This window comes from Wyeomyia smithii, chromosome 1, assembly GCF_029784165.1.
Source record: "Wyeomyia smithii strain HCP4-BCI-WySm-NY-G18 chromosome 1, ASM2978416v1, whole genome shotgun sequence".
Lineage (NCBI taxonomy): Eukaryota > Metazoa > Arthropoda > Insecta > Diptera > Culicidae > Wyeomyia > Wyeomyia smithii.
The window spans coordinates 43,748,073-43,760,922 of NC_073694.1; the positions used below are offsets into that span (position 1 = coordinate 43,748,073).

A 12,850-nucleotide genomic window follows, 5' to 3' on the forward strand; every position below is an offset into this window, starting at 1 on the left:
AACAAGTCATACAACATGCGATTGAAGATTGAAGATGGAGGAACGGACATAAAACTTCATCATCTTCCACCACGTATGCCCATGGAGATGATCTGGCAGCACATGTCGTATTTCGGAAAAGTCAATAGCATCATCGAGCAAAAATGCAAGTCAGCTAGATTCCCCGATGCATCTAGTGGTGTGCGAATCGTTCGCATGCAAATTAAGAGGACAATTCCCTCGTACATCAGTATTCAAGGCTACAGCACCTACGTCACCTATAATAATCAAGTACACACATGTCGTCACTGCGGTAACATTATGCACCGTGGTAGAAGCTGCGCTGAAAACCGAACGCTTATATCGGCAGAGCAACGAAAACAAATATCATATGCCGATGTTACTTCTGGATTCACTGATCCTAAGCCGAACATGCAAGTAATAACCACTGACGAGGAAGATAACCAGGAAGAATCACCGCTGCAGTCTGATCTACCTATAATAACAGACAAGCAGGATGATCAACCTAGCACGAATTCACAGCAACACAATAAAAGACCGGCGAATAACTCGAATGACCTTGAATCTGGAAAAAAAGGTAAAAACTCTAAAATAGTTCTTGAGTCCCGAAGTGTATCCTCTGACTGCAAAGATAAAAAATCAACTAACGCTTCTGGAGCCAAAGGAATAGGATCTCACGTAAAAATCGTTAGAGAGAATGAGATATCTGATGACGAACAACAGCTAATCCTACTCAGCAACCATACAAGCAGATCAATAGTACAGACTCGAGCATCAGTGACTCCCAGAGAGGCAAGTAGAAACAAATACATTCAACCACAAAAATGAACACTCTACTCGATCAATCGTTTACTTTCTCAACTATTAACATTAATGCTATACAAAACAACACTAAACTACTAGCTCTCTCAGCGTTCATTCGGGCAATGGATTTAGACATTATTTGCATGCAAGAAGTCGCTTTTAACGATTTTGATTTCCCCGGCTATGACGCAATTTACAACATAGATGAACGTAACAGAGGCACAGCAATACTGGTTCGACAGGGGATTAGAATAACCGATATTCAACGCAGTGAAAACCACAGGATAATGTCTGTCACTATACAAAACATAGTAACAGTTGTTAATATATATGCGCCTTCCGGCTCGAACAATAGAGGATTGATAGAAGAGTTTTTCAATAGTTCCTTGCCACCGCACATTTTACATCATGCTCCATACCTCATAATTGCAGGAGATTTCAACTCTGTCATTGATGTACGGGATTCAACAGGAGCTTCAAACTTCAGTTCAAACCTGAGGAGATTTGTACAGATTATGGATTTAACAGATTGCTGGAGAATTTTCAATAATGGAACAGATTATACATTCGTCAGGGGTCAATCTATGTCGAGAATAGATACAATATTTGTCAATCGCCCAGTTGTAGATAGACTCCGCTACTGTAGAATTCAAGTCAACTGCTTTAGTGATCACAAGGCTGTTATAATGCGGCTTGCTCTACCTGTTAACACAGAAGTGCGTGCAAGGCCACCGTGGAAATTAAACAATGCTTTACTGACGACACAAAATATGCATGAGCTTTCATTGAAATGGTCCTATTGGAAACGATCCCGTCAAAATTACGCATCTTGGGTAGACTGGTGGGTAGATGTTGCGAAGAGAAAAATAGTCTCTTTCTTCAAATGGAAACGAAATCAAAGATACCAAATATACAACGACACTATGAGCTTTTATTACTCATGTCTTCGAAGAACATATACAAATCACCAATTAGTCGACTGTACCCCAGAAATTAATCGGATCAAAGCTGTTATGCTAAGGAAAGAAGCAGAGTTTAGGAACAGTTTCATACAAAGAACCCATCGGCACATGGCGAATGAGAACATATCTATCTATCAACTTTACGATCAGAGAAAACGACAGGGTGCATCTAGAATTAACAACATAAGTGTCGGTGACCAACAATTAAATGAACAACATGCTGTTGAACAGCACGTCTACAACCACTATCGTACACATTTTGCTACTGAAGAAGTTACCAGTCAGGGAAATTTCCAACCTTTGAGAACAGTGCCTGGTAACATGCAAGACAACAGTGATCTGATGGAGCCAATAACAGAAGAGGAACTGCACACGGCAATCAAAACAGCAGCAGCAAAAAAAGCACCAGGGAAAGACGGATTGACTAGAGAATTCTTCCTGCGTGGGTGGGAGTTTTTAAAAACAGAGCTTAGAGAAATTTTCAATGAGATGATGAATGGCAGAATCCGCGATGAACAACTACAGGGAATAATTGTTCTTGTAAAGAAAAAAGCAAGTGACAACACCATCAACTCATATCGACCAATTTCCTTACTAAATTCAGATTATAAAATACTAAGTCGTATTCTCAAAGAACGCCTAACAAAAATTACACCTTGTCTTCTATCAAATAATCAAAAATGTAGTAATGGTAGTAGAAATATTTTCGAAGCTACTTGTCTGATACGGGATGAAATAGGAGAAAGTAGAAGAATGGGCCAATGTGGTTTAATAATAGCCTGTGACCTGAGTAACGCTTTCGATCGTGTAAGTCATGACTTTCTGTTCCAAACTTTGCGAAGAATGGGAATTAATGGAGCATTTGTAAATTTTCTAACAATAACGATGAGAAACGCAAAATCACAATTATCACTGAACGGTAAACTTTCAGAATTCTTCGATGTACAGCGCTCTGTGAGACAAGGAGATCCCTTAAGTATGACTCTTTTTGCCTTGTATATACAGCCGCTCATTGACCATTTGGTAGCCATTTGCAATGGAGACGGAGAAGCAGTTACAGTCTATGCAGATGATGTGTCCATAGTATTAAAAGATCCATCTAAAACACAAAGAGTTATAAATGCATTCAGAGAGTTTGAACTGGAGTCAGGTGCAAAACTGAATATGAGAAAAACTATTGCAATGAAACTGGGAGCACAATTTGAGACACCTGAAGAGTTAGCAGTTAGTGATCAGATTAATATCCTCGGAGTCACATACAAAAGAACCTTGCAAGAAACCATACAGCATAACTGGGACAATCTATGGAGGCACATGAACGCTCTCCTATGGATGAATCGCTCAAGAAAAATTGATGTCAAACAACGGGTATGGCTGATAAACACATTTATATGTTCAAAACTGTGGTACATGTCATCTATTTTCCCACTTCCTGAATCCGTTGGGAAGCGAATTAAGCAGCAGATTTCACTTTTTATATGGCATGGAATACAACATCGAGTTAAGTATGAACAAATTATTAAAAACAAACGGAATGGCGGCTTGGGACTACATTGTCCGATTATAAAAAGCAAATCGCTACTGCTAAACCGATTTTTGCAAACCAAAAGACAGCTTCCATACCAGGAAGGATACCTTCGCATTGTCAATAACAGAAGGGAAACCGCCAGCTTAATACGAGACTTACCGCACATCAAAGACATACTGAAGCTATATTCGCGAATGCCAACACAAATCATGACAAACCCGACAGCAAATGCAGTTTACAACGATCTCCTTAATCGTCTGCCTGATAATAGAATTGAAAATATCATCGATCGAGATTGGAGGAGAGTTTGGAGAAATATAAGTCACAAGGAATTGTCTTCAGAAGAAAAAACAGCGTATTATTTGATTTGTAATGAGAAGATGGGACACAACGCATTATTATTCACTGAAAATCGTCGTGCTAATCCAAATTGTAGGGTGTGCGCCACCGAAGAAACAATTTTTCACAAATTTGCAGCGTGTGCAGAGGTAGAAATTCTATGGCAACATGTTAAACGTCAAATAACAACTCTGCGAGGAAGAACTACAGCATTTGTCACTCTACAATACCCTGGACTACAAGGCACACGGAGAACAGCAATGGGCAATATTTTGAAACTATTCATAAGATACATCATGTACATTAGAGATACAATTCCTGAAAATTTAAATTTGATAAGTTTAAATAATTATTTGACTATACATATATAAATTAGAAATTGGACAATAAAGCAAAGAGGTTTTATAAAAAAAAAAAAGTCCACAAACAGATGGTGAGTCGGTAAGTTGTACTCCCGGAACTTATCGAGGATCTGTCGCAGGGTGAAGATTTGATCCGTCGTGGAACGCTCTGTCGAAAACCAGCCTGGTATTCGCCAACAAAGGATTCCGGTAACGGTTTCAATCTGAATAACAGGATACGGGAGAGCACTTTATATGTGGAGTTGAGCAACGTAATGCCTCGATAGTTACAACAATCCAAACGATGGCCCTTCTTATAGATAGGGCATATGAGGCCTCCCAACTAGTCATTCGGCATTTATTTATCCGCCCAGATCCTTAGAATTATCTGGTGGATCGCATAGAACAGCCGCTCACTTCCCGCTTTTAGAAGTACGGCCGGGATACCATCCTTCCCACCGGCCTTGCCGTTTTTCAGCTCACTAATCGCCTTTTTTACCTCCTCCTGTGTTGGTGGCTCCACAGCTTGTTCGTCACTCATAATCGTAATCTTGTTCCTGCTCTGCTCATCCGGCTCCTCACCGTTCAATAGCGCCTGAAAATGCTCCTTCCACCTGGCTGCAACCGTCGGTTTATCAGTAAGCAGGTTGCCTTCCTTGTCTTTACACATGACCTGCACTGGGTAATTCCTGCTTCTGACTCTGTTGACAGTTCTATAGAATATCCGCACGTCGTTTTCAGCATAGCTGTCCTCTGCGCTGGCGAGCACCTGCTCCTCGTATTCGCGCTTCTTCCAACGGTGGATTCTATTTTCGGCAGCTCTTGCCACCCTGTCTCTCTCTGTTATGACGCGTAGCCGCAGTGAGCATGCGGCTCCTGGCACAGTTATTCTCATCTGTCGCTCTCTGGCACTCGGCATCGAACCAGCCATTAGGCTGTCTTCCACGCGTCGTACCATCTACCTCTCTCGGAGTCGTTTTGATGGCGTCGTGGATACTGCTTCACAGCCCATTTATGTCTTCCGCTCCTTCCTTCTGCTGTTTTGCGATCCGTTGATCCAGCTTTCTGGCGTATTCTGCTTCTGCTGCCACGCCATCAGCTTTCAACCACTGAATGTTGAAACGCGTTGTCCTCTCTGTGCGAGATTTCAGCTCGTTCGACAACCGTGAGCGGATCTTACAAACGAAGAGATAATGGTCAGAGTCAATGTTTGGTCCCCGAAAAGATCTAACATCAGTAACATCCGAAGAGATCCGACCGTCACACATAGGAGTTAATTCGTTTAAAACCTGATCGAAAGTGAAAATTTCAAAGTAAATCAACTTTGTATTCTAGTGTTTCATTTTGAAGCGTGATGTATGCTTGATCACCTGACAGCTCATCAACATCCATAAGTTATGTTTACGGTCTTAACGAGAGGTTTAAACCGACCGCAATTCAACAGTTTTTTGTGCATGATAATGACGCTTCGATACCGTAAGCTAACATATAACGTTCCGAAGATAAACAAGTGATTTTTAAATTAAACAACGATGAAGATTGTTAAAGAAGGTTAATCGAACAGAAATGTGTACTTAGCATGTGTGCTAGTCTCTCCAAATACCTAGGTGTTTGTCAAAATCAATATAATTAAACCCAAAATATTTGTTTTTATAAGTTAACTCAAAATGGGATAAGTTATGTTTCTGGCAAAATCTGGTTGAACGGCTTATATTACTTGAAAGTGCTAATATTTTTGTTTATAATGGTGAAGAAAAACCTTCCCGATGCTTCCGGTTTCGTGTTTTATCGCTATGTGAAAATAATCAAGAAATTCTTATTTTTTCGTTTCTTGGATAGTTGTAGCCTTGGTTACCCAAATGAAACTTTGTCAAACGACTGAAATGTGTACTGAAAAGTCATTTCATGATAAATTCAAGTATTTGGATGAATTTTGACCCGGTTATGATTGAATTTAAATTTCATTATGAGAAATGTCATCCATCACTTTGAGGTGGGTTACTCCATGCAAAAAAATATTCAAATCCAATCATTAGTTATTATTATCACAATATGATACGTTTTCAGTGGAAATTTTTTTTTAAATAATTATTTAAATAATTATGTTCTAAGTGTTGCACTGTGCGTCAATCAGTACGTGATCGATCTGGGAGCAGGCTTCTCCGTTTGGATGCCTCCAGGTGTGTTTCCAAATATTCAAACGTGGATAATAGGACATAAGTTTATCAGCCTCAGGCCGTTTCTTTAGTTGACGAGTAAAGGCTGTGCCTTTCAATAACCGGACGGAGGACGGAAGAAAACCTCCCTCCCAACCTGGTCGTTTGCATCTCCGATGATGACATTTACGCCGTGTTTTGGGCACTCGTCATAGGTTCGTTCTAGCTTTTCATAGAACTCATCTTCGAATTCATCGGATTTGTCGTTTGTCGGTACGTAGGTGTTGATTCCACTGAATTTGAAAATTTTTCTCTTAATCCTCAAAACGCATATACGGCTTATCTACGGGCCTCTACCGGATGACTTTTGTTTTCTGATTTCGCAGCACTACGAAACCGATGTCCCGTTCCGCTGCTTTGCCGCCACTGTAGTAGATGTGGTACTTAAAATAAGTATGCGCAATAGCGTCTACTGCACTAAATTCCATTTCTCCGGAATTTGCTCACCGAACCTCCTGAATCACTGCGATTTCGATTCCGTGCCGCTGTAGTTCTCGAGCAAGCAAGCCAGCTCGCGCCGGTTCATTGAAATATCGGACGTTCCAAGTACCCAATTTCCCAATTACCCAATTACCGTTTTCTGTTTCCGTGTTCGAAGCCTAGGTGTCGATTGATCCGTTCCATATTTCTGTTTTCGTTATTCGTGGTGAGGAAAGATTTCGGTATGCTACCTTACCAGGGTCACGATACCTACATCTTGCTGATGAAGCTGCCATCTTAGGTGTAGGTGGTGGGATACAGCTTTTCATGATTGAGGGTCTCAAGTTACATCTATCTAGCCGTTTACAAGCCAGTTTCGGGTGCTAGGATATATGATTTAGTTTACAGGATTACGGGTTTTAAAGAATTTATAAATTTTGGAATTTCAATATTTTGGTATCCTTGGATTTCAGAATATTTCGATATAAACCTCGTTCGATTTTGGCAACACGTCCAATTCTTTTGTGTTGCCAAGACTCTGCTTTGACACTGCTTTGATCAATGTATTGCCGGAACCGGATCCGGCCATATATTTGGCACCAGTTGACTGACTCCAGCCATCCTTCTCGGCTTTGGGATTTTAGGATTTGATGATTTTAGGTAGTGAAATTTTAAATTTTAGGATTTGCTTATGTATAAATATAGAGATTTAGCAGTTCAGGTTCCATTCGGTGTTTTAAGTTTTTCAGAACTTGAGAATTTTGGGGTTTAAGGGGGTTCAAGCAAGTTTTTGAAATCATAGAATGTTCTGGTTCTTCTATTTTAGTATTTTAGGACGCAAAAAAATCATTTATTTGAAATTTAATGTTTTTAGGATAATGTGATTTGAGGATTATAGGATTTTTCGAGTTTACGACTTGAGTTTTCTGGAACCATTTAGGATTTTTGGGTTTTTGATTTCAATGCGTCCGGAATTATTTTTTTTTTGCTGTTTATTTTAATTACTTTTTTTTTTCGGAATTTTATCTTCATTATCCCTTTCAACACATTTGTTACCATCGAGTTACCATCTGTACTTTCTGGCATGTTTTGGACATGTCCGAGTCAAGTGAAACCAATCAGTGTTGAATTATGCTTTTTTGCTTCTCGAGAATTCTCTCCTATTTTCCACAGAAATGATTTCTGGTTACGCCACTTCATCAGTCCAGTAAGATAACGAAAGAAAATTATTATTTTACATTCGTTAAAAGCAAATTTGAGTAAAATTATCTCGACACTTCGAGAGTTTCAAGTTCTCTTAATTTCAGGATTCTAGGGTTGTAGGATTTCAGATTTAGTGTTTGTTGTATTCTCCAATTGAGAACTGCAGGATATTAAAATTAGTAATCGGGAGTTTTAGTATTGTACGATTTTGGGACTTTGAGACTCAAGGTTCCCAACATTTTATGTTTTTCATAAATTGAGAATTTTTGTATTTCCATGTTTTACGAAATTGAGATTTATTAATTCTAACGTGCCAGTGATGGGAAGCTTTGTAGCCGCATAGTTACAGAGTCCTTCAAGGATGGCTCCTTCACAAAAAAAACCTTTATCTAATCTGGGAATCTTTGATGTAAAACTTCGGAAATTTTATCGACCTAAAGCATGTTAGACACTGCAGTAGCTTGCTTGAAGCGATGATAACGTCGATAAAGAAGATCAAGAAGATAAGAGAATAGCAAGTCTGAAAGAAGACAAGTACCACGCAACAGCTTACTTCTCGATAAGTGACACTCCAGGAAGAAAAAAGTACGGACAGCAAAGCTCGTTCGGACAATGCTACAAAAAATTTAAAGATACCAGTCGCACAAAAAAATTTTTTCGCTATTTCAGAGTTTGAGAATTTATTACTGCAGAATTTTAAGATTTTCAATGCTGTTATCGAGAAAATCCGATCCGGTAGGTTCCCATCTTCGTATTGAGAGTACATAAGACAGAAAAATTGTGTTTCTTGGCATGCTTAACAAATTATTTCGACAAGTTCATTACCGACCAGGACACAGTAAATTTTATTATTAAACTCCGAACACTGATAAAAATCGTGCTTTTGAATTATATACTTTTTAAACAACTTTTCCCACGTAATATCAACGTTTTCCTCTTTCTCAGCCGTGGAGTTCAACAACTCACGCCACCCACAACATGGAGCAAATTTCCGGTCCTCCGGCGCGAACCGGAACCTGCTATCAAACGCCGCGCTCCCATCCGTGGCGTCCAACAATGGGTTACGAGGCGGTACAGGTTACTCCGCTGCACGAGCAACCCGTCACAAATGTCCTCGTAGCTTCTTCCTACTCTCCGTCGGCCATGTGCTCAGATCCAGTCACATTTCCAAATCTTGTGACCGGCTTCGAACGTAACCCACAGCATGCTGCCCGTGCTGCTCTCTACACCCGCTACACACCGAACGAGTGGACGACCTCGAACGTTACCACCTACGCCGATGCGGACAAAAATCGCAACTACGCCGAAAAAGTTCGCTCGGAAGCGGTTCGACTTATGCGCGAAACGGACGAAAAAACCTCTCAAGGTCAACGAGATGCAGCCAGACGATTGGGCGAACGAATAACCGACATAACATTCTGGAGAAATGAACTATCGACCGAGCTGGAGAAATTGATTGCCGAATCTGCCCAGCTCACGGATACGAAACGAAATGTTCAAAAAGCATTGCAAGATTTGGAACCGCCACTGCATATTGCCCAAGAATGTTTATACCATCGCGAGGGACGCAAAAGCATCGAATTAGTTCACGATCATGTCGAAAAGAGTTTGCTAGTTGAAGTGGATAACCTGCGATCCTGCCAGGAGAAGCTATCTCAGTTGCTAACTCGCATTACCAAACAGTTGGCCGATTGTCGGGCAGCTCAGCACTCACTGGAGGACGATATAAGCCACAAGGAATCGGCACTAGGCATCGATTCATTATGCCATCAGGTACGTACGAGAGTCGCAAACGATAAATAACTTGCACTTATTTGGATGTTTGCCGTTCTAACAACCATTATGCCATCGACGTGCAATCAGCGCTTTCGAAATAGCGAGACTTAAACAAGCATAAAACAATCCACAAATCACCAATAAAATGATCGTCACTCGCGCGGCCAGTACGAAACATCACCGGCTCACGACCTAACAGCTAATCAAATCCTCCGTAATTTATCTCTCTCGCTTGTCTCGTTCACAGCTGAACAACTACAGCCGCGGGATTAATTACTACGGTGGTATTGAAAAATATGATCCGACTGTTAGCACGCCCGGCACGTGGTCCGGTTCGAGCAGCACTCGCATTAACAAGTAATTAATTTGCTTCCTTTCTCGCACTCTAGGATCATCTGATTTATTGTGGGCACTGCAGCACTGACCAGAACCGATTGTGACTCCCTTCCCACCAACCCCAACCGTTTCACATGCGTTTATTTGTTTACCGCTTCCAAATCCTTTTCCCCAAAAAAAAACTACGGTTGTAAACCGCGATGCCATTGACTACCCTATCACGCACTATAACTGTGGTAATTTATTCGTGCACATTAAAGCGCATTTTTATAACAATCGGCTTTGTTTTCTTCCTGTGCCACAACAATCCACCACCAGCTCCCACTCGGAACGGGCCAAATCCTGCCAGCTGCGGAGTGATGCCGAATCGCTGATCAATGCGGTTGCCACATCCGTTTGGGACTGCTGGAGCAATACCAACAACGCGTTCAACAACCGCTCGTCCGAAATGCTGGAGGCAAAGAGCAAAATGCAGCTGCATTTACACAAGGTAGGTAACGTGGTGGTTGATTAGGATGTTAGTTTTGGGGGGTAACTTTTTACTACTGCAGCAGTTCACCGCTTGACCTTATCCTTAAAACGGGACAGGAGGGTGTATCGATTTCGCCTAATTTGTTATTGACTGTTTTATGGTTTATAATTACATTGGCTTTTAGTTGTTTGAGAGTTTCGTATATTAATTTAGTTGATGAGAAGTTACTAGGGTCATTGGCGCTAATTGTGATTTGGAAGAAGTAATAAGCTCCTGGGTCATTCCATCTCAATTGTGCACATTTGGTACAAACGTGTCAACGACCATCTCAGATTTGACTCAAAGCTCGGAGAATTGTTAAAATAAGGTCAGTACGCAAAATCCCAACTTTGGTACCGATTGGACCACCCTCCGCTCCGTGATGTCTAGAAATAAACTGATACAATAAATACTGATACCGCGCACATTCAACGAGTGCGAGGTCTGCCACGGAGTCGACGGCCTCTTCCTGGTTCTCCGCTGAATATAGTTTTGGCGGCTCTCTCGGCAGGCATTCTGGCCACATGTCCAGCCCACTGGAGCCTGCCCCGCTGTATAACCTTCACTATATCAGCATGATTGCATACCTGGTACTACTCGCGATTCATGTGTCTGCGCCACACTCCATCTTCCAATTTACCGCCAAGTGTCGACCACAGAACTTTACGTTGAAATACTCCGAGTACTCGTCAATCAGCTCCCTTCAGCGTCCATACTTCGTGTCCGTAAAGCGTAACCGAGAGGATCAGTATCCTATACAGCGCTAGTTTAATGCGAGTTTGCAAACCAGGAGACCTTAGCTGGTTACGTAGTCCGTTGAAGGCCCAGTTCGCAGCTGCCATTCGTCGTTTCATTTCGCGGCTGATATTGTTGTCGCATGTCACAAGCGTACTAAAATAAACGAATTCACCAGCCACTTCAAATCGTTCCCCATCAATCCCCACTTCAGCCAAAACCCCCAGAACTTCCACGCTCCCTGCCAGCTACCATGTATTTTGCTTTGGCCGAGTTAATGTTCAGCCCCAACCTCGCCGCTCACCTCTTAAAAGCCCTGAAGACCTCCTACGCGGTCTTACGGTTGATACCAATGATATCAATATTGTCCACAAAACCAAAGAGCATGTGAGATTTCGTGATGAAAGTAAAAGCTTTTTATTAAAACATACATATAATTCGCGTTATAGCCCTGTGATTACAATACAACATATAACAAGCAACAAAAAAATTGCCCGGAGAAATTTAAACACAAACCTCGTCTAAACCTTCCAATGGAATCCAAAGCCTGTTCTGATTTGGTTTGCGCTGGTCTTGTCTTTTCTTACGTTGTTCCTTAGTTATCATACGCCTTTCAATATGCTCGACACCTCGTTCTTGCATTCGCCTGTTGTAACTCTGCAGGGAGATTATCCATTTGTGATTCTGAAAAGAAAAAAAAAGAAAAATATCATCAAATATAAACGAACTATCTTCAGCATTAATTAATTCACACTCTTCCTACAGACCCAGCAGGAAATCTTCGACGTCGAGAAACACATCGAGTTGCTGCGCAAAGCAATAAACGACAAATCCAACCCGATGAAGGTAGCCCAGACTCGATTGGAAGCTCGCGCACATCGTCCCGGCATCGAGATGTGCCGGTGAGTACCCTTGAACTTCCAAACCTTCTTCATAACTCTAAATCCTTTCTTTGTTTCTCTCTCCCTGTCTCCAGTGACAATGCCCACCTTCGCCTGGTGGAGGAAGTCTGCCACATCCAGGATTCAGTCTCCACGTTACATCGAAAACTGCAGGAAGCGGAAGCGCAACACCAGCAACTGCTCAAAACAAAGTCCCAACTGGAGAACAACCTCAAGCAGAAGGTGGACGCTCTGTTTATCGACCGGGAAAAGTGCATGGGATTGCGCCGCTCGTTTCCGGTCAACAACACGATCAAATATTAACTGCTTCGGCCAACACTCCGCCGCTGACAGCATAAACGAAACTAACTGCACCGCACGAAATCGTATGCACCTAATTATGATTGTTAACCAAATTAGAATAGCCGCAATAAAGTTTGACATTGTCTTGCTACTGGAGTCGGTCACTGTATTATATCATGTTGGGTGTGCCAGTCTTTTGCCGGACAAATGAATCACTAGCAGTTTGGAAATATATATACCTATTTTCCAAGTTAGTTTTTAGCTTGAATTATTTTTTTTTTCTAGTGATGTTCAGTGGCTTCGATACCCCGTTCATAGTGAAATGCGCGCAACATCAACTGGTTCTTCTTTTAACACCAAACCATTGTTCCAAGTTTAAAAAGTGAAAATTGGGAATAGAAATTATCCCACGCACATGTCAGAAATCTGATTATGATGATCTTGCGTTTGTTTGTAATTTCAAGTCGGCGTACGATTCAGTTAAATGGAATAAGT

The 12,850-nt window shown here is 41.4% G+C and overlaps 1 protein-coding gene across 4 annotated transcripts in view; it reads left to right on the plus strand.

The window, feature by feature from the left end:
• The window catches only part of LOC129717502 (tektin-3-like), a 28,276-nt gene extending 15,765 nt beyond the window's left edge, over window positions 1–12,511 (plus strand). For all 4 annotated transcript variants that reach the window (XM_055667444.1, XM_055667446.1, XM_055667445.1 and 1 more), the window contains exons 2-6: window positions 8,759–9,586; window positions 9,837–9,946; window positions 10,244–10,415; window positions 11,937–12,073; window positions 12,148–12,511. In XM_055667444.1, coding sequence (XP_055523419.1) covers window positions 8,759–9,586; window positions 9,837–9,946; window positions 10,244–10,415; window positions 11,937–12,073; window positions 12,148–12,376 — 1,476 coding nt within the window. In that variant the 3' untranslated portion in view covers window positions 12,377–12,511. The remainder of the gene's footprint in view (window positions 1–8,758; window positions 9,587–9,836; window positions 9,947–10,243; window positions 10,416–11,936; window positions 12,074–12,147) is intronic.
• The last annotated feature ends 339 nt before the right edge of the window (window positions 12,512–12,850 follow it).